Source organism: Argopecten irradians, chromosome 7 (genome assembly GCF_041381155.1).
Source record: "Argopecten irradians isolate NY chromosome 7, Ai_NY, whole genome shotgun sequence".
Taxonomy (NCBI): Eukaryota; Metazoa; Mollusca; class Bivalvia; order Pectinida; family Pectinidae; genus Argopecten; species Argopecten irradians.
In genome coordinates this window covers 39,918,262-39,940,862 of record NC_091140.1, presented here as the reverse complement: position 1 = coordinate 39,940,862, position 22,601 = coordinate 39,918,262, and the positions used below count along the sequence as shown (strand labels likewise).

The window sequence follows — 22,601 nt, the reverse complement described above, 5'->3', positions numbered from 1 at the left end:
CCCAACCTGTCCTTGGTACTGTATGACACCAAACCTGTCCTTGATACTGTATGACACCCAACCTGTCCTTGGAACTGTATGACATACAACCTGTCCTTGGTGCTGTATGACACCAAACCTGTCCTTGGTACTTTATGACATACAACCTGTCCTTGGTACAGAATGACATACAACCTGTCCTTGGAACTGTATGACATACAACCTGTCCTTGGTACTGTATGACATAAACCTGTCCTTGGTACTGTATGACATACAACCTGTCCTTGGTACTGTATGACACCCAACCTGTCCTTGGTACTGTATGACATACAACCTGTCCTTGGTACTGTATGACATACAATCTGTCCTTGGTACAGAATGACACCCAACCTTCCTTGGTACTGTATGACACCCAACCTGTCCTTGGTACTGTATGACATACAACCTGTCCTTGGTACTGAATGACACCCAACCTGTCCTTGGTACTGTATGACATACAACCTGTCCTTGGTACTGTATGACCTATAACCTGTCCTTGGTATTTATGACATACAACCTGTCCTTGGTACTGTATGACATACAACCTGTCCTTGGTACTGTATGACACCCAACCTGTCCTTGGTACTGTATGACACCCAACCTGTCCTTGGTACTGTATGACATACAACCTGTCCTTGGTACTGTATGACATACAACCTGTCCTTGGAACTGTATGACATACAACCTGTCCTTGGAACTGTATGACACCCAACCTGTCCTTGGTACTGTATGACATACAACCTGTCCTTGGTACTGTATGACATACAACCTGTCCTTTGTACTGTATGACATAAAACCTGTCCTTGGTACTTTATGACATACAACCTGTTCTTGGTACTGTATGACACCCAACCTGTCCTTGGTACTGTATGACACCCAACCTGTCCTTGGTACTGTATGACATACAACCTGTCCTTGGTACTGTATGATATACAACCTGTCCTTGGTACTGTATGACATACAACCTGTCCTTGGTACTGTATGACATAAACCTGTCCTTAGTACTGTATGACATAAACCTGTCCTTGGTTCTGTATGACATACAACCTGTCCTTGGTACTGTATGACATCCAACCTGTCCTTGGTACTGTATGACATACAACCTGTCCTTTGTACTGTATGACATACAATCTGTCCTTGGTACTGTATGACACCCAAAGTGGCCTTGGTACTGAATGACACCCAACCTGTCCTTGGTACTGTATGACATACAACCTGTCCTTGGTACTGTATGACCTATAACCTGTCCTTGGTACTGTATGACATACAACCTGTCCTTGGTACTGTATGACACCCAACCTGTCCTTGGTACTGTATGACATACAACCTGTCCTTGGTACTATATGACATACAACCTGTCCTTGGTACTGTATGACATACAACCTGTCCTTGGTACTGTATGACATACAACCTGTCCTTGGTACTGTATGACATACAACCTGTCCTTGGTACTGTATGACATTCAACCTATCCTTGGTACTGTATGACACCCAACCTGTCCTTGGTACTGTATGACACCCAACCTGTCCTTGGTACTGTATGACATAAACCTGTCCTTGGTACTGTATGACATACAACCTGTCCTTGGTACTGTATGACATACAACCTGTCCTTGGTACTGTATGACATATAACCTGTCCTTGGTACTGTATGACATACAACCTGTCCTTGGTACTGTATGACACCCAACCTGTCCTTGGTACTGTATGACATACAACCTGTCCTTGGTACTGTATGACATAAACCTGTCCTTGGTACTGTATGACATACAACCTGTCCTTGGTACTGTATGACATAAACCTGTCCTTGGTACTGTATGACATACAACCTGTCCTTGGTACTGTATGACATACAACCTGTCCTTGGTACTGTATGACATACAACCTGTCCTTAGTACTGTATGACATAAACCTGTCCTTGGTACTGTATGACATACAACCTGTCCTTGGTACTGTATGACATACAACCTGTCCTTAGTACTGTATGACATAAACCTGTCCTTGGTACTGTATGACATACAACCTGTCCTTGGTACTGTATGACACCCAACCTGTCCTTGGTACTGTATGACCTATAACCTGTCCTTGGTACTGTATGACATACAACCTGTCCTTGGTACTGTATGACATACAACCTGTCCTTGGTACTGTATGACCTATAACCTGTCCTTGGTACTGTATGACATACAACCTGTCCTTGGTACTGTATGACACCCAACCTGTCCTTGGTACTGTATGACATACAACCTGTCCTTGGTACTGTATGACATAAACCTGTCCTTGGTACTGTATGACATACAACCTGTCCTTGGTACTGTATGACATACAACCTGTCCTTGGTACTGTATGACATACAACCTGTCCTTAGTACTGTATGACATAAACCTGTCCTTGGTACTGTATGACATACAACCTGTCCTTGGTACTGTATGACATACAACCTGTCCTTAGTACTGTATGACATAAACCTGTCCTTGGTACTGTATGACATACAACCTGTCCTTGGTACTGTATGACACCCAACCTGTCCTTGGTACTGTATGACCTATAACCTGTCCTTGGTACTGTATGACATACAACCTGTCCTTGGTACTGTATGACATACAACCTGTCCTTGGTACTGTATGACATACAACCTGTCCTTGGTACTGTATGACATACAACCTGTCCTTGGTACTGTATGACATACAACCTGTCCTTGGTACTGTATGACATATCAACCTGTCCTTGGTACTGTATGACACCCAACCTGTCCTTGGTACTGTATGACACCGAACCTGTCCTTGGTACTGTATGACATAAACCTGTCCTTGGTACTGTATGACACCCAAACTGTCCTTGGTACTGTATGACATACAACCTGTCCTTGGAACTGTATGACATACAACCTGTCCTTGGTACTGTATGACATACAACCTGTCCTTGGTACTGTATGACACCCAACCTGTCCTTGGTACTATATGACATACAACCTGTCCTTGGTACTGTATGACACCCAACCTGTCCTTGGTACTGTATGACATACAACCTGTCCTTGGTACTGTATGACATACAACCTGTCCTTGGTACTGTATGACATACAACCTGTCCTTGGTACTGTATGACACCCAACCTGTCCTTGGTACTGTATGACATACAACCTGTCCTTGGTACTGTATGACATACAACCTGTCCTTGGTACTGTATGACACCCAACCTGTCCTTGGTACTGTATGACATACAACCTGTCCTTGGTACTGTATGACACCCAAACTGTCCTTGGTATTGTATGACACCCAAACTGTCCTTGGTACTGTATGACACCCAAACTGTCCTTGGTACTGTATGACATACAACCTGTCCTTGGTACTGTATGACACCCAAACTGTCCTTGGTACTGTATGACATACAACCTGTCCTTGGTACTGTATGACATACAACCTGTCCTTGGTACTGTATGACATACAACCTGTCCTTGGTACTGTATGACATACAACCTGTCCTTGGTACTTATGACATACAACCTGTCCTTGGTACTGTATGACATACAACCTGTCCTTGGTACTGTATGACACCCAAACTGTCCTTGGTACTGTATGACATACAACCTGTCCTTGGTACTGTATGACATACAACCTGTCCTTGGTACTGTATGACATACAACCTGTCCTTGGTATTTATGACATACAACCTGTCCTTGGTACTGTATGACATACAACCTGTCCTTGGTATTGTATGACATACAACCTGTCCTTGGTACTGTATGACACCCAAACTGTCCTTGGTACTGTATGACACCCAACCTGTCCTTGGTACTGTATGACATACAACCTGTCCTTGGTACTATATGACATCCAAACTGTCCTTGGTACTGTATGACATACAACCTGTCCTTGGTACTATATGACACCCCACCTGTCCTTGGTACTGTATGACATACAACCTGTCCTTGGTACTGTATGACATACAACCTGTCCTTGGTACTGTATGACATACAACCTGTCCTTGGTACTGTATGACATACAACCTGTCCTTGGTACTGTATGACATACAACCTGTCCTTGGTACTGTATGACATAAACCTGTCCTTGGTACTGTATGATATACAACCCTGTCCTTGGTACTGTATGACATACAACCTGTCCTTGGTACTATATGAAATCAACCTGTCCTTGGTACTGTATGACATACAACCTGTCCTTGGTACTGTATGACATACAACCTGTCCTTGGTACTGTATGACATACAACCTGTCCTTGGTACTGTATGACATACAACCTGTCCTTGGTACTGTATGACATACAACCTGTCCTTGGTACTGTATGACATACAACCTGTCCTTGGTACTGTATGACACCCAACCTGTCCTTGGTACTGTATGACATACAACCTGTCCTTGGTACTGTATGACATACAACCTGTCCTTGGTACTGTATGACATACAACCTGTCCTTGGTACTGTATGACACCCAACCTGTCCTTGGTACTGTATGACATACAACCTGTCCTTGGTACTGTATGACATACAACCTGTCCTTGGTACTGTATGACATACAACCTGTCCTTGGTACTGTATGACATACAACCTGTCCTTGGTACTGTATGACATACAACCTGTCCTTGGTACTGTATGACATACAACCTGTCCTTGGTACTGTATGACATACAACCTGTCCTTGGTACTGTATGACATACAACCTGTCCTTGGTACTGTATGACATACAACCTGTCCTTGGTACTGTATGACATACAACCTGTCCTTGGTACTGTATGACATACAACCTGTCCTTTGTACTGTATGACATAAACCTGTCCTTGGTACTGTATGACATACAACCTGTCCTTGGTACTGTATGACATACAACCTGTCCTTGGTACTGTATGACATACAACCTGTCCTTGGTACTGTATGACACCCAACCTGTCCTTGGTACTGTATGACATACAACCTGTCCTTGGTACTGTATGACATACAACCTGTCCTTGGTACTGTATGACATACAACCTGTCCTTGGTACTGTATGACATACAACCTGTCCTTGGTACTGTATGACATATAACCTGTCCTTGGTACTGTATGATATACAACCTGTCCTTGGTACTGTATGACATACAACCTGTCCTTGGTACTGTATGACATACAACCTGTCCTTGGTACTGTATGACATACAACCTGTCCTTGGTACTGTATGACATACAACCTGTCCTTGGTACTGTATGACATACAACCTGTCCTTGGTACTGTATGACATACAACCTGTCCTTGGTACTGTATGACATACAACCTGTCCTTGGTACTGTATGACATACAACCTGTCCTTGGTACTGTATGACATACAACCTGTCCTTGGTACTGTATGATATACAACCTGTCCTTGGTACTGTATGACATACAACCTGTCCTTGGTACTGTATGACATACAACCTGTCCTTGGTACTGTATGACATACAACCTGTCCTTGGTACTGTATGACATACAACCTGTCCTTGGTACTGTATGATATACAACCTGTCCTTGGTACTGTATGACATACAACCTGTCCTTGGTACTGTATGACATACAACCTGTCCTTGGTACTGTATGACATACAACCTGTCCTTGGTACTGTATGACATACAACCTGTCCTTGGTACTGTATGACATACAACCTGTCCTTGGTACTGTATGACATACAACCTGTCCTTGGTACTGTATGACATACAACCTGTCCTTGGTACTGTATGACATACAACCTGTCCTTGGTACTGTATGACATACAACCTGTCCTTGGTACTGTATGACACCCAACCTGTCCTTGGTACTGTATGACATACAACCTGTCCTTGGTACTGTATGACATATAACCTGTCCTTGGTACTGTATGACATACAACCTGTCCTTGGTACTGTATGACATACAACCTGTCCTTGGTACTGTACTGTATGACATACAACCTGTCCTTGGTACTGTATGACATACAACCTGTCCTTGGTACTGTATGACATACAACCTGTCCTTGGTACTGTATGACATATAACCTGTCCTTGGTACTGTATGACACACAACCTGTCCTTGGTACTGTATGACATATAACCTGTCCTTGGTACTGTATGACACAACCTGTCCTTGGTACTGTATGACATACTGTCCTTGGTACTGTATGACATACAACCTGTCCTTGGTACTGTATGACATACAACCTGTCCTTGGTACTGTATGACATACAACCTGTCCTTGGTACTGTATGACATATAACCTGTCCTTGGTACTGTATGACACCCAACCTGTCCTTGGTACTGTATGACATATAACCTGTCCTTGGTACTGTATGACATATAACCTTTCCTTGGTACTGTATGACATACAACCTGTCCTTGGTACTGTATGATATCCAACCTGTCCTTCGTAATGTAAGATAATACAATCAGAGTTTTTTTCTCAAAGTTTTGCAGGTTTCATAGAGGCTTTGTGTCTTGTGTATGAAGAACCTTCTTCCGTTTTTAGTTTATGAATTCATAAACTCAAAATATATCGAGAATGTTTAAATGTACATACAACATAATTAAATTACTTATATCAACAATCTTGTAAGCATGTTTTTATCTTTACCATAAATCTCTATTGAGTATAGTACTTCTACAAATATTCTTTTTCTAAATCATTTGTTCTTTAGCCAAAATAATGAACCAGCGAATCTCAATCTTGCATTGATACATGGTAGCAGCATGTGGTACGAGATTTCCTTTGTGGTTAATTCTGATTGTACCAGACCCACCAAAAGGATAGGTCTTATAGATGTTCATTTCTTTGTTACCTAACAATGATAACAACCTTGCTTGGATACTATTCTATATCTATTATACCTGACTTACCCTAACAATGAACCTAGATGGTAAACAAACGCATGTCTGTCTGGATACAATGGTTTACTTTATCTATTGCTATAGGATACAAACACCTAATTATCCAGTAGTTTATGTGTAGACTTGTTAGACATTTAAGCAACTTGATTTATTTGGTCTGTGATCATTACAGTGATGGGTGTGCGTATGCAGTTTTGGATTGTTTTTATATCATATTTGTACCACATTATCATTTTATTAAGGACTTGTTTCTGATATGATAAACTTGTTGTCAGCAATGTGTTTATTGCCAAAATCAATGCGACATTTCTCCATGGATACAGCCATTTCACTCTTCCCCTCCAAACCTGAAGAGGTCTGCTTTGAAAGAATTTGTTGATTGTTTCTGCTTATAGGATGATGTTAATTTTTTAATAAGATTTTTTGGTTGAGCTGATCCACATATGATATGTGTTGTATAGTACAATCAACCATGGGTCTCCGACGGATGTTGATCAACCATGGGTCTCCAACGGCTACTGCCCATGTTTTATGAAGAATTGTTTTTCACAAATTCTAACCAGAAATCAGACATGAAAATGGAGTACTTTATGGAAGCAAAATGATAACAAGACAAGAATTTGTTTCTACAAAGGATATTTAATTGACTGGCTCATGGACACAAGTAAGGAATGTACCATCTGTACAATAGATCTACACTGACTGTACAGACTACTGAAAACAACATCTATTACAACTAAGTAGTACAATAGGGCTTGTTACTTATAAACCTAGGTCACAGTAACCCATTAACCTAGGTCACAGTAACCCATAAACCTAGGTCACAGTAACCCATAAACCTAGGTCACAGTAACCCATTAACCTAGGTCACAGTAACCCATTAACCTAGGTCACAGTAACCCATAAATCATAGGTCATAGTAACACATAAATCTTAGGTCACAGTAACCCATAAACCTAGGTCACAGTAACCCATAAACCTAGGTCACAGTAACCCATAACCCTAGGTCACAGTAAACCATAAACATAGGTCACAGTAACCCATAACCCTAGGTCACAGTAACCCATAACCCTAGGTCACAGTAAACCATAAACATAGGTCACAGTAACCCATAACCCTAGGTCACAGTAACCCATAGACCTAGGTCACAATAACCCATAACCCTAGGTCACAGTAAACCATAAACATAGGTCACAGTAACCCATAACCCTAGGTCACAGTAACCCATAAACCTAGGTCACAGTAACCCATAACCCTAGGTCACAGTAACCCATAAATCTAGGTCACAGTAACCCATAAACCTAGGTCATAGTAAACCATAAACATAGGCCACAGTTACCCACAAATCATAGGTCACAGTAACCCATAAATCATAGGTCACAGTAACCCATAAACTGTAGGTCAGTGTCTAAAACCATAAGAACACACATATATATATATCAAGGTTATGAAACCAACAAATATGTATGCCACAGCGTCTGTGACTGAAAAATATCTAGGTCACAGTATCCAAGATCCTCAAATATATAGGTCGTGAGAACCAAAAATATAGGTCACAGCATCCTACAAATATGTAGTGTGCTAGAACAAACAATATGGGGATTGCAGGTGTACATAAAAAACCTTCAAAAACAATCCACTGTTATGATGATGGGTGGATTTCCATGTTTCTAACCTTATGTTGGATTTCAGAAATGCAGTGGGGATATATTATAGTATCATAGTTCCAAAATTATCATTGTTTAAGCCAACAACAAAATAAAAATGTCTTCCCTTCAAAACAGCTTTACCATAGGAAACGGTATACACATTCATGATAACTATGTTTTGATTAGAAGTGGGATAAAATGAATGTAGTATGTTGGAACTTATGTCATGCCAATGTCTAGAAACACAGCTGAGATCTTGCTTAACTTAAAGACCTCATTTTCAACAGTAAATTCTTGGATAAGTACATAGTTTTCCTATAGCTCTTTGATTAACTTACTTGGTAAAATCAACATATGACAAGACTTCAGTTGCAATCATTAATTTCATTGGTAAAAAATAAGCATGGTACATACGTATTTCACCAATTTCTAGGACTTTCTTGGCAAGAACAAAAGACTATGATTTCATTATAATCTAAAACCTACTTTCAAATTAGTTATCAGATTGTATATTGTAGATGTTTTCATATAAAACCCTCAGTGGAAACTGATCTCCACCAAAATTGACAACGTAAAAAATAAAATGTGCCTGTGCGTGCATCAGCTGGTAGGGGACAATGGCACAACATTACAGGCTCACTGGAGTTATGGTGACATATGTCAGCAAGTTGACAGGCTGGTGGGAAGGGACGGGACGGGTAGTGTAGGGGAGGGGACGGGCGGTATAGGGGAGGGGATTATAATATCTCCTATCAGGGTTTCTCAATCTACAATGTAATCAAGCACAACTGACTCCCGGGTCTCTTTAACATACTGTCCTTGGTCTAGGGCCAAATTCCTACTGTCCCTGCAGGTCTAGGGCTAAATTCTTACTGTCTCTGCAGGTCTAGGGCTAAATTCTTGTAAAGTCAATGAAAGTGGATATTACATTATTGCACTAAAATAATTGCATCAAAAAATACATAAAATGTGTATATAGCATAGAAAATGGGACAGAAATGGGAGTCGCTGTAAAGTCAATGGCTTTGTCATGTAACATAGACATCCAAACTTATGTGTCAGGAATAGGAAAGCTTTTTCATCAGGAAGGAAAATAAAAATACATATTACTGAATTAATAATGATAAAGTATGTGACATTTATCAACAAATCTAAGAATACAGTCTGTACATGGAAACATAAATTGAAGTTTGTAGATTTACAAAAAACACGTGGATAAACATCAGTAAAAAAGTGCTTTAGAGATATTGCTGTATAAGTTTGTTTTCAAAGTAAAAAAGAACTATTGCCGAAGATAGAAGTAAAGACCCAGTGAAATGTAAATGATCTATATGTCGGTATGGACATTGACATGTGTCAGCGATGGACGACACAAGTCTTAATCAATATTAGAATATTTAATTCTCCATGACAACATTTAGTTAAATGAATATTTATAAACTGACGCAAATGAATATTCATAACAATGTAAAAAAAAAAGTAATTTAATAGTACAATAATATATATTGAAATATATTTCCCAGACAACTAGACGTTAATCACGATTCCAGTCGATATGGAAATGATTTGTGTAGTTGAATTTCATTTATGACTTAAAGGCCCACTGCCTTTCCGAAACGGCTTTTAATTTTTAAAATGGGAATGTAAAACAAGATCGATATTTTTGTAGAGTCTTAAAAATTATTAACTTACCGTTAATACTACATTTATCATTACCTTCTGAACGAATTGATTAAAATAAATAAAATGTTTATTTTCATAACACGGGTCGTATTATGTTTCCCGCCGTCGTCCTAAATACCGCGCGATAGTTGACTATTACTGCGCCAGACGGCAAAACAGCGAATTGACTCTCCACTGTTTTCATATGTTACGCAGGAATCTTGCATATGTTTGGTGTCGTAACCTTATTTTAGGTCATCGGTATGCATTTTCTGATGTTATTAATGTTTTTTGAGAAACCTTTATATTTTGCTCCGGAAAGGTAATGGGCCTTTAAAATACATTTAAAGACTACACTTGTGTCTCAGGACAATGAAAATTATGTGTTCATCTATAGCCTATACTACATATCACAATGTGGTCACTTAGATACAAGATCATATTATTAACACAAGTAACTCCACCTTAGTCAAACTTAATGTGACCTTTGAACTGTGATATACAATGTATCTACAATCCTGTCCAGTCACTCTCTATCTTGTTGACAATTAAATGCTCATAATAATTATAGTTAACAACTAGTAGTGTCTGATATCTACATGTAAACAGAAGGGTATCACTGTGTCAGTTCTACTGGATTTCTGATGATACAAAATGGCACAAGGAGCGACATACATTTGTGACAAAATATCAAATATACATATATACACCCATAAATATTGGATAGTCGACTGGTATGGGATCATAGGAGTACATTTATAACAACAAAGGAGGCATCAATGAACTGTAACATTGAGTAGAAAATCTAGATCAAATATATTTAACTTAACATATAGACACTTTGATTTATTGTAGCTAAAACATCATACATAATGAACAATGATCAAACAGATTGGTTTTATCTGTACATATCTATTTCTCTCAATCTGATTGGCTATATCAATATTGTTTAAATATCCAATCATATTGCCCTGTTGGACTCCCTGTTTTTTGATTGGTTGTTTGTCATACTGACAGCTAACATGGCACATTGCCTTTAACAAACAAATCGCTCCCTCTGAATATAGAATGGAGCTAAACAGTCTTCAATCTGTTTCAATGTCAAGTTTTACGAACAGTAAAATTTAAAACAAATTCTTTACAACATTTAATTTCATTCTTTCTTCACATTTTCCCGCTCATTTATTCGTCTGAGATCATATATTCCATTGTTGTGTGAGGGTGTCTCTATTGTACGTCCTTCACCATGGGTATGTATGGAAACCTATTGGTACTGTTACTGCTGTGAGATAGGTAGTTCTCAAACAGGTGACTGGCACGCTCCTGGGATTCTGTACAAACAAACAGCGCTTATTAAATCACTATTCATAGGTACAGCTATTGTTCTAATTAGAACTAAGCTAGAGAATGGAAAATGAAACTTTTATATTATATATTTGTTAAAATATGTTTTACAAACAAGTGTGTTTTGTACATTCCTAAGATTCTGGCTTCCTTCCAAAATGTACATATAAGGCAAGCCATTTATTTTGGTGGACTAAAATTTTTGTGATTTGATCTAAAAATGAGAAAATCCAATTTAAGTGTTTTTAAATTTTTGCGATATGGATTTAACGGTATATATCATTCAAGCATATCTCAATATTTGCCAGATCAAATTTTACGCTATCATAGCAATGTCATGCGAAATCACTAAAACATCATAACAATATATCCGGCTATATGGTATAACGCCTTTTGTGGCAGTCCACAAAATGATGTGTTTATAAAACTTATCCCTTGATTAAATATTAAAATTGAGATCAACTTACTTTACTGCAGATAATGAAGCTAACTGATATTACAGGTGATAACCTTGACCTCTACTGACCTGTGCTACATAAAGCTTACCAATATAAAGGGTAATGACCTTGACCTCTACTGACCCGTGCTACATAAAGCTAACATATATAGCAGGTGATGACCTTGACCTCTACTGACCCATGCTACTAAAGCTTACCAATATAAAGGGTAATGACCTTGACCTCAACTGACCCATGGTTCATAAAGCTAACCAATAAAACAGGTTATGACCTTGACCTCTACTGACCTGTGCTACAGCTTAGTCTTCTGTCCAAAGCCTCACTGGGCATTTCCTTCTCAGCCTCCTTCTCACTGGCAGATTCTGAAGAAGACAAGACACAAGGTTAAATCTCTGATTATACAAAGTCAGTTTCTCAACTCAGCTACAAGGCAAATGATAAATATAGGTGTTCAGCTTATAGTGTTTAACACTTTAATTAGTATGGTCTTCGAATTCAAGCCTATTGATGATTTGAGGAAGATGGGAACTAAAGATAAGAGTCCTTGATTGAGAAAAGATGTACATTCTGTTTAAAAAAGCATGCGGAAAGTCATTGTTACCATTGTTGTTTTTGCCCGAGTTGTGACTACGAAACTGCCAGTATTGGGGCTATGTAATGTAACAGAGTGGTCACAGGACTTACCATTGTTGTTTTTGACCGAGTCGGGACTGGGAACACAGCCAGTATGTATTGGGGGTCTATGTACATGTAACAGAGTGGTCACAGGACTTACCATTGTTGTTTTTGACCGAGTCGGGACTGGGAACACTGCCAGTATTGGGGCTATGTAATGTAACAGAGTGGTCACAGGACTTACCATTGTTGTTTTTGACCGAGTCGGGACTGGGGACACTGCCAGTATTGGGGCTATGTAATGTAACAGAGTGGTCACAGGACTTACCATTGTTGTTTTTGACCGAGTCGGGACTAGGAACACTGCCAGTATTGGGGCTATGTAATGTAACAGAGTGGTCACAGGACTTACCATTGTTGTTTTTGACCGAGTCGGGACTAGGAACACTGCCAGTATTGGGGCTATGTAATGTAACAGAGTGGTCACAGTACTTACCATTGTTGTTTTTGACCGAGTCGGGACTGGGAACACTGCCAGTATTGGGGCTATGTAATGTAACAGAGTGGTCACAGTACTTACCATTGTTGTTTTTGACCGAGTCGGGACTAGGAACACTGCCAGTATTGGGACTATGTGACGGCTTTATCTGCTGTTCCATTGACATATCCATCATCTGCTGCTCTTGAAGTTTTCTTCGAATCTTTTTCTCTTTCTTAATTCTCTTCAGAAGTGCAACTAGATAAGAAACAACAACAATTAGATCTTTATAAACTTCTCTTAAGGAGCACAGCAACAATTAGGACTTTTATACTAATTCAGACTTTGATTGAATTTTTAAAGTTTGATTACTCAAAGTTCATTAGAACATTATCTGATATATACAAACATTTCTAGTATAATTTTCACAGGATCATGGCTGAATACAAATTCTTTTGAAGATAAATTAGATAGAATTCTCCGTATCTTATAAATCAGCTACTAAACTATACCTTTGCTCCTCTGTTCAGCGGACAGCTGCTTTTCCAGACTCTCTCGTACTTCTTTCTCTCTGATCAGCTCCATCTTCAGTTCGGCTGTAAAAATAAGGGCAGATAACTGTCAAACTTGTTAGCGACCATGACTTGGATACTAAATATTACAAAAACCTACAATTAGATCAGATCACACCAAATCAGAGAATTAAATACATAGTAAAATGTGTTAAATATCAAAGATTAACATAGCCTTACATTGGTCTGTCAAGTGGACAAGGATATCTCAACCTGAGTGAAAGGTTTTGGGTTTGTTAATGTTTCAGGAGGGTTGAGATATCCCTGTCCACTTGACAGATCCATGCTTGATTCATTTTCTCTCATACTTAGTAGAAAATATAATTCTGAGTATTCCTACACTTCACCATTCAGTGTTGTGCGATGTCGCCTTCCTTTACCGACATAAGTCAGTCCTAGATCAGAGGACACACACAGACATATATAGCACCATTTAGTTGCAGTCAGCAAACCTTTGTGAATTAAGGACAATTTGATTTCTGAAAATAACTGAAATCCAGTTTCAAAGATTTCTGCTGAAAACCTAGACAGATTTGTAACCCGGTAGATTTTTGCTAAAAACTCAGACAGATTTCTAACAAGGTAAATTTCTGCTAAAAACCCAGACAGATTTCTAACATGGTAGATTTCAGCTGAAAAACTAGATAGATTTCTAACTAGGTAGATTTCTGCTGAAAACCTAGACAGATTTCTAACAAAGTAAATTTCTGCTTAAAACCCAGACAGATTTCTAACAAGGTAAATTTCTGCTAAAAACCCAGACAGATTTCTAACAAGGTAGATTACTGCTGAAAACCTAGACAGATTTCTAACACAGTAGATTGCTGCTGAAAACCTAGACAGATTTCTAACAAGTTAGATTTCTGCTGAAAACACAGACAGATTTCTAACATGGTAGATTTCGGCTGAAAAACTAGATAGATTTCTAACTAGGTAGATTTCGGCTGAAAACCTAGATTGATTTCTAACAAGGTAGATTTCTGCTGAAAACCCAGACAGATTTCTAACACAGTAGATTTCTGCTGAAAACCTAGTAGATTTCTAACACGGTAGATTTCTGCTGAAAACTTAGATAGATTTCTAACACGATAGATTTCTGCTGAAAACCTACATAGATTTCTAACACGGTAGATTTCTACTGAAAACCCAGACAGATTTCTAACAAGGTAGATTTCTGCTGAAAACCTAGATAGATTTCTAACAAGGTAGATTTCTGCTGAAAACCTAGATAGATTTCTAACAAGGTAGATTTCTGCTGAAAACCTAGATAGATTTCTAACAAGGTAGATTTCTGCTGAAAACCTTGATAGATTTCTAACAAGGTAGATTTCTGCTGAAAACCTAGATAGATTTCTAACAAGGTAGATTTCTGCTGAAAACCTTGATAGATTTCTAACAAGGTAGATTGCTGCTGAAAACCCAGACAGATTTCTAACAAGGTAGATTTCTACTAAAATCCCAGACAGATTCTAACAAGGTAGATTTCTGCTGAAAACCTTGATAGATTTCTAACAAGGTGGATTTTTGCTCTAGTTCAATGTTTACTGCCATATAACATTTGATAGCCAGGTTTTCACACTACTAGCTAATAGATGTACAGACTCGAGCTGATAATCTGGTTACAAAACCTAACAATTACTTGTCATTTCTACCTGGGTGGCTTCAGGTGGTATCTGTCTACACTATATACATCTATGTAAATTACAAAGTCATCCTCCGCCTTCCTCTCACGTGTTATAAATAATGGAAAAATTACTAAACATTCTCTCCTCTACATTTAGAACAATAATTTCGCTATCTAATTTTGAAGACAAACGAGTATTAGATGCAGCTGATATAAGCACGATAATTCCGTGATTATCTCCCCTCAGGCGCCAGTAAACTCTATAGAGCTTTATGCCATCATTACTCAAAAAGAATACTTATGAACATTTATATTATTCATTTGAATTTCTGAAAGCATGCTATCATAAAAACAGCTATAAAATGTTGTTTAGTTGAGATACAGACAATTAGCTTTATCGTATACAAGGATATTACAGATAGTTGTCATCGACAGAGCATTAATATTTGAACTGTGAACAGCTGTGTGTACGACCACTAGACATTTTGTATTAGAGTTGTGTTGTTTCCTCTTCACTGATGTTCTATTGATGTGTAACGGTACAGTTTTATTAAATTTCAAATATTCATGTGTAGCAATACTTTTGTAAATTCTATTGTATCACATGTGATCCGTAACGGTAGCCGTTTATCCTAACCATATCCTAAAAGGTACATTAATCACATTCAAATTTACACACTTCAATAGCTTTTCTCCCATCAAATTAAATTATCACAATTTATCCTCCTAAATGTTTCAGAATTGATAACAGGTAAAATATTTTACTAGTCTTACAATAGTCTATAGTACTCTCTGAGTGTCCAACTTTACATTTACAGATATCCACGCAATATGTTTCCATCAGCTAAATTTTAAATAAAATGATGAAAATGCCTATTTTTTTATAAATTGATTTAAGCATATTTTGTTTCTAATATTGGAAATCCATTTTGTTTTATTGTTTCAGTTTTCAGAGCTGTATGCTAAGAAAACACATTATTTGTACCATGTAGTAAGGTGTATCCACTGTAAAACGCGCAGACACTTTGAGGAAAAATCTAAAAATCTGTCAATCTGACAATTCTCGTAAATTTAATCATTATTTCTAAATGGAAGAACACGATGGTACCCGGTATTTTTTTCTCCATTTTTTACTTGAAAGGGAGCCCACAGACAGCATTAAGTGATGTTGTAGAGGACTTTGAACAGTAATTCGTGGTCTACAAATTGTACGGATTTTGACGGTAAACAGTAGCAAGGCTATCATTTAAGAATAGGTTCACTTTAATGTGTCCGATTCCTTCATCGTTTTAGTGTTTCGGTACACTTGTGTGTCAGGCTAGCCCTCCTCAGACATTGCTGACTGAAAGGTGATGGTACATTGATCTGTTTTAGTCTACTTTAACAAGGCATTTTATTTTTTTAACTTGTGGTGGTCATCCAACATTTTCTGGAAATTTTGTAGCATTTCTTAATCTTTTTATTCATCAAGAACTAATATCATACATCTTAAATACAAAATATTGCTGTCAATAAGATCAAACAAGAAATAAAATTAAGAAAAATGTACTCCAGAAAAAATTTGAAAAATGTGAAAAATAAGATACCTTAAAAAAAAAATGGCTGAAGTGCAGACCATAATATGAAAGTATAAGGAGACTGGGCAGGCAGACATTTGTATAAGGTGTGTGAATACCTATCTATCATGATACTGGAAGCATGACCATTATTACACGATATCATATGGGCATTAGTGTCTACAAAAAAACACTACAGCAGGCATTGGGTTTTTATATCCATATTCCTGGATGTGTCACAAAAGTGATATATATACCAAATCACTTCCATAAGATACGGAAATGATACATTACACACTGACGTTGACCCATCAGGTCTGTCAGGCACTCTGTAATCAATCAAATAATTAAATACTCTTTATGACAAATTCCTTTTTCTCCATACTTTTGTCTGTATCTGGAGCTATTATCTATGCCAGGGATGGCGGTCGCGGACAGAACCGCACTCCAATTGCAAATCAACCAACGTCTGCAGTAGGTTTTTCCTCTTTTTTTGAATGTCAACAAGATTTTTTTCTCTTCTGTATAATCAGATGACAAGCAGATAGAATTTCAAATTAACCCTAGGTTTGGGTTCCTACCAGAGACAATAATTGGGCAAACATTGCCACCTAGTCACCACCGTATATACAACTGATCTGATGGTCAATGCCCTGTTTGGCTCCATCATAATTAACGTCTTACTACACCTATTGTTTTGTGGCATGGTGCACGGTACTCACAATAGCATCCTATATATTCTTAAAAAAAAAAGATTTCATTCAAGATAATGTAGTTTTCTGGCCTTCGATACTGTGAATCAGAGATTTAGACAGACATTTTTGTCCAGGTATACTGCTAAAGTAGCTACATAATTTCAACAATGAACGTTTTTTAATTGGCGGGTAATCTGCAACATAGTACAAATGGGAAACAAGATATTGGTCCAACAAGTGTTTAGTAAGTGAATACAAAATTTGTAGGAAAGCATCACTTTTTTTGAAAGTTTCAAAGTATTTACTTGGGGAAATTAAAGATTAGGGTAGACTGTTTGCTTTAGCCTTAGTTACTAGGACAGGCTGTTGGTAGACTGGTAGAAGTGTCCTTGGTGGGAAGGTTATGGGTAGACTGGTAGAAGTGTCCTTGGTGGGAAGGTTATGGGTAGACTGGTAGAAGTGTCCTTGGTGGGAAGGTTATGGGTAGACTGGTAGAAGTGTCCTTGGTGGGAAGGTTATGGGTAGACTGGTAGAAGTGTCCTTGGTGGGAAGGTAATGGGTAGACTGGTAGAAGTGTCCTTGGTGGGAAGGTAATGGGTAGACTGGTAGAAGTGTCCTTGGTGGGAAGGTTATGGGTAGACTGGTAGAGGTGTCCTTGGTGGGAAGGTTATGGGTAGACTGGTAGAGGTGTCCATGGTGGGAAGGTTAGGGATAGCATGGTAGAGGTGTCCTTGGTTGGAAGGTTATGGGTAGACTGGTAGAGGTGTCCTTGGTGGGAAGGTAATGGGTAGACTGGTAGAGGTGTCCTTGGTGGGAAGGTAATGGGTAGACTGGTAGAGGTGTCCTTGGTGGGAAGGTTATGGGTAGACTGGTAAAGTTTCCTTGGTGGGAAGGTTATGGGTAGACTGGTAGAAGTGTCCTTGGTGGAAAGGTTATGGGTAGACTGGTAGAAGTGTCCTTGGTAAGAAGGTTATGGGAAGACTGTTAGAGGCGGTACTTGGGGAAAGTTTGTTTACTAGTATATGTACCACTGTATAGATATCTATTTGTTTCTACAGCCATAAATAACCAGTTTAGACGGAACTGGATACCCGTTAGAAGCATAATCATCCACCCAGATCTAAGTGAAATGTTTAATATGGTTGGCTGCACCCCACCGCAGTTTCCACACATGCAGAAAATTGTAATTATCAAAACAAGTTTTTATATTAGGTTCCTAGTGGGCGTCCCATGACATTTTCAATTTGTTTACTGAAATTCTGCGAGTGACTGACTATCGTTTCTAGCCGGTGGGTGTTCAGGTACGAACTTTATAGTGAAATCAAGTCACCGAAACTAAATCCGGAAAACAAGAAAGTGTACCCATTCATTGAATAACATCTAGATGATAATTTACGACAGGTTATATTTAGATGCCATGCTATTAATGTTGTCGTCCCCACAATACTATGCGATATTGACACTGATTCCCTGGTAGTGATTACGGTAATAATTCCGCTAATCGGACATCTGTAGTGTTTACATTGCGAGAACTGGCAGTGCTATAGCACTATCGATCCCCTGTACAACTCAGTGGAGTTTTTATGCTCTAATACTGACTATCCAATTACTGTCACCAATTAGAGAATAATCTGTTTGAGAAGTAAATATCAACTTAAACAACAAGATCTCTTTGTGCTGCAAGTTGTAGGAATAATAAAATTAATTTTAGCTTTTGAAAACAATGATAGATGCATCAAGAAGAGATATAAGAACTGTTTTGTTGGCAGTAAAGAGGATTTTTTGTTAAGAGCTTGGAAATTTATTGCTAATGGGTTCCCTTGGCACGGTATCATTAATCCTGATTTCATTGTCCTATAGCTAAGGACAGACAACTCTGGAGAGGATTCACTTCAAATAATTAATTAATTTTGATATTGTCTATTTCCACAGGTGGACAGCATAATCTTACTTCAGGGAGGCATCCTCTAATATTGGGAGGAATCATAACTTCTATCGTGACACGTCCAGATCACTAACATTAACACCTGGATCTGAGCTTCATCATAGAAAATGGTTGATTCCTCTAAACTGATGGATAAAAGGCTGGTTGAAATACCTACTCCATAGTGTCGGGTGAAAGGCTGGTTGAAATACCTACTCCATAGCGTCGGGTGAAAAGGCTGGTTGAATTACCTACTCCATAGTGTCAGGTGAAAGGCTGGTTGAATTACCTAATTACATTAAGGCTCAAGAGTGAAACATTTCTGGTAATTGTCGTATTGTGATTTTATATCATGTACACAAAGTTTGTAAGGCTTGTAATTAAACATATTTTATACTTAATATAGATATAAGATAAATTATTTAGCATTAATTACCAAAATTAATTAAATCAAATTAAATACAGGATAATTGATTAGCAAGATATTTAAATTCAATGTAATGATTTAATTATTACCCCAAATATCTATGATGTAGTACAATGACAAATAAAAAAATGTTTTACCGCAATTAAGTCATTTTCGTGGGGAGGATATTTTCTTTGGGGAGGATATTCTCTAAAATTACTAAAAATATTGAAATAGTCTGTGAAAACATCAGTATAAGTGAGAACTATACTGTGAAAATTAAATTTTTTTTTTTTAATTATGTCAAAATTGCGAATTGTTTAAACAATGAATAATAACCCTTAAGCTAATAAGGTATACATTAAAAAAGCTTTTAGATTTATTGATATATTATTATAATGTAAATTAAAATTCATTTACCTGTCAAATTATTACTGTAAGTACAGAATATCCCTAAATTAGGCTTAAATTTAAAACTTAGTAAGGTAATGCTCAAATACAAAGATTTCACACAGACCAAAAACTGCTAGCCAGTATCTTTTATGTAATTTTTATCTAAAAGTATTTCACAAAGATAACTATTCTTAAGTATTTTGCAAAGAATAATATCCTTTTATCAAAGTCTCAAGCTCTCTGCAGTCTATCAGAAATATCTACTGTATTTGTGGTCTGGCTGTGTGATAATCACAATAACATATAAATTTTTCTTGTTTTAATATTTGTGGTATATTAGTTTCTATACCATGTTATACAGTAAAACAAACTGGAAATAAGAGTTTTCATAGAATGATGTTTGTAAGCAGTTAGGTTGATCTCAAAACATATCTCATATCCCAAAATATTATCAAGATACAAAACGGTGTCATTATTTTTGTTATTTTCAATGATAGATAATAAGTTGTTATCTGCCAGCCAAGAAACACGATATTATACACTATCTTTGTACCTCTCTTTAATCTATCATATAGCAATGCTTATTTCCAATTTCCACTTTTTCATTCAACCAATAACACAATTTTTAGCTTTCCATGTTATCAAATATCATTTAGGTTTGCCAGTAAACATAGAAAATGTAATGTATTTGAGATTATTTTGTGTTTCATCTACGAGATGAGGTAATAATCTTTAATAAACAGCTTCTGTCATTATCTAGGATGGTGTACCTGCTAGTCTACGCTATCTACCCAGACAGTCTCCCTCCCTCCCTCCCGGCTGGGACTTATTAATCTAGTCCTACACTGCCTCGAGAAGTCTCCAGACATGGGATTAAGGGAATTAATACCTTTATTTCTTTGTTCATTTCCATTTTCCATTAAAGTAAATAACATGATGACCTGCAAAATATTTTCATTTTAATAAAAACGGATTCGTTTCTGATATTTCATATCTGTTTATGGCTGTATTGTCCTCTGAGGATGTTCATTTCCTGGCGTACCAAATCAATTTCGCTCTAGAAAATATTTATTTTCTTTATCTCCGCTGCTGTACATGGCTAAGTAGCCCAGTTAGAGCTCGGGTCCAATGTGACAATGGTAAAACCTATTAGGAAATGTATTTGTAGCAATCCTTGGAGAATTCAGAAAATGATTTTCATTATAGCGAATGAAATGAGCGGACAATATTATTGCATTGAGGTAGCAGTAAATCTGTTTCACTTTGTCATTTTCATTTACTTTGGTAATAGAGGTCAGCTATTGGTAGTGTTGCTATCCCGACCTAAATCTGATGTGATGATGGCATTAATATGTCTAATGTCATTTTGAATGTGGTCTGCATTACAGCTGATATTATATTATTACAATTGCCATAGGGAGGGGTACATTTTATTTATCACACAATCAGGATTCCATTTCATTCTGGGCATTATGGACTTCATGTGGTTTTCATTGCAATAACGCTGATACTGCACCGGCAGAAAATATTTTATCATTCCAGAAAATTCCCCATTTAAAGTACATTATTGTTTATATAGTTTTCTGTATTTATTCAAATGTTAATGGACCAGGGTTGTGCAATTTAGACACGAAAATCTATCATAAATGTATAACAATTTCCAGCGGTGATTGTTTAAACGCTGGCCTGGAGATAGGCACAAGTGTTAATGGGTAGCTACAGCTGCTGACGGCTCCCTCTAATCAATAGCTGTCCCCTTTAATACATGCACCTGTAGTCGACTCCTACTGATTCTCTCAAGGGGAGATAACTCTAAACTTTCCCAATCCCAACTGATTGATATCTGAGGTGTTGTAGTGCTACATGTATACCATGCACCTGCATATTGGTTTGTTGGCTCCACATTTGAGGAAATGTGTTTTAGACATGGCCACTGTAAGGCTAGGCTACATATCAACGTATCATATCCATAGTCAGGGGTTCCAAAGGGAGATAAATCCACAGATTGTTCACTGGGTCAACGGTTGGACTATAATTTAATATACAGGTGTTAATTAACATAGAAATATCTAATAACTCCAACCATTGAACGCAATTAAAACATTCAATTTGTATAAAACAATTTGTGATTTGTCGAATTGATATTGTATGATCTATTTACATGGAAGTATAATTCTAAAATGAATTCTATCCTTCTTGTATAACAATCGTCAAATTATTCACCCATAGATAGGGGGAGTTAACTCTTACATGACCAATCTCTAATTTATTTGCCAAAGTTTCATTGACAAAAGCTCTAGACTTAACAGGGAGGGGTAGAATGACGGCACAACGGTGATGCATGAAGTAAGGCGTAACCTTATACCTGTACAGGTAAACAGATTAC

General features: G+C 37.6%; 1 protein-coding gene across 2 annotated transcripts in view; it reads right to left on the bottom strand.

Annotated features, from left to right (window-relative positions):
- Positions 1–7,458: 7,458 nt before the first annotated feature.
- The window catches only part of LOC138328421 (dachshund homolog 1-like), a 94,836-nt gene continuing 79,693 nt past the window's right edge, over positions 7,459–22,601 (bottom strand). For both annotated transcript variants that reach the window (XM_069275222.1, XM_069275223.1), the window contains exons 7-10: positions 13,558–13,641; positions 13,148–13,303; positions 12,240–12,314; positions 7,459–11,481 (exon numbers count right to left, since the gene is read on the bottom strand). In XM_069275222.1, coding sequence (XP_069131323.1) covers positions 11,378–11,481; positions 12,240–12,314; positions 13,148–13,303; positions 13,558–13,641 — 419 coding nt within the window. In that variant the 3' untranslated portion in view covers positions 7,459–11,377. The remainder of the gene's footprint in view (positions 11,482–12,239; positions 12,315–13,147; positions 13,304–13,557; positions 13,642–22,601) is intronic.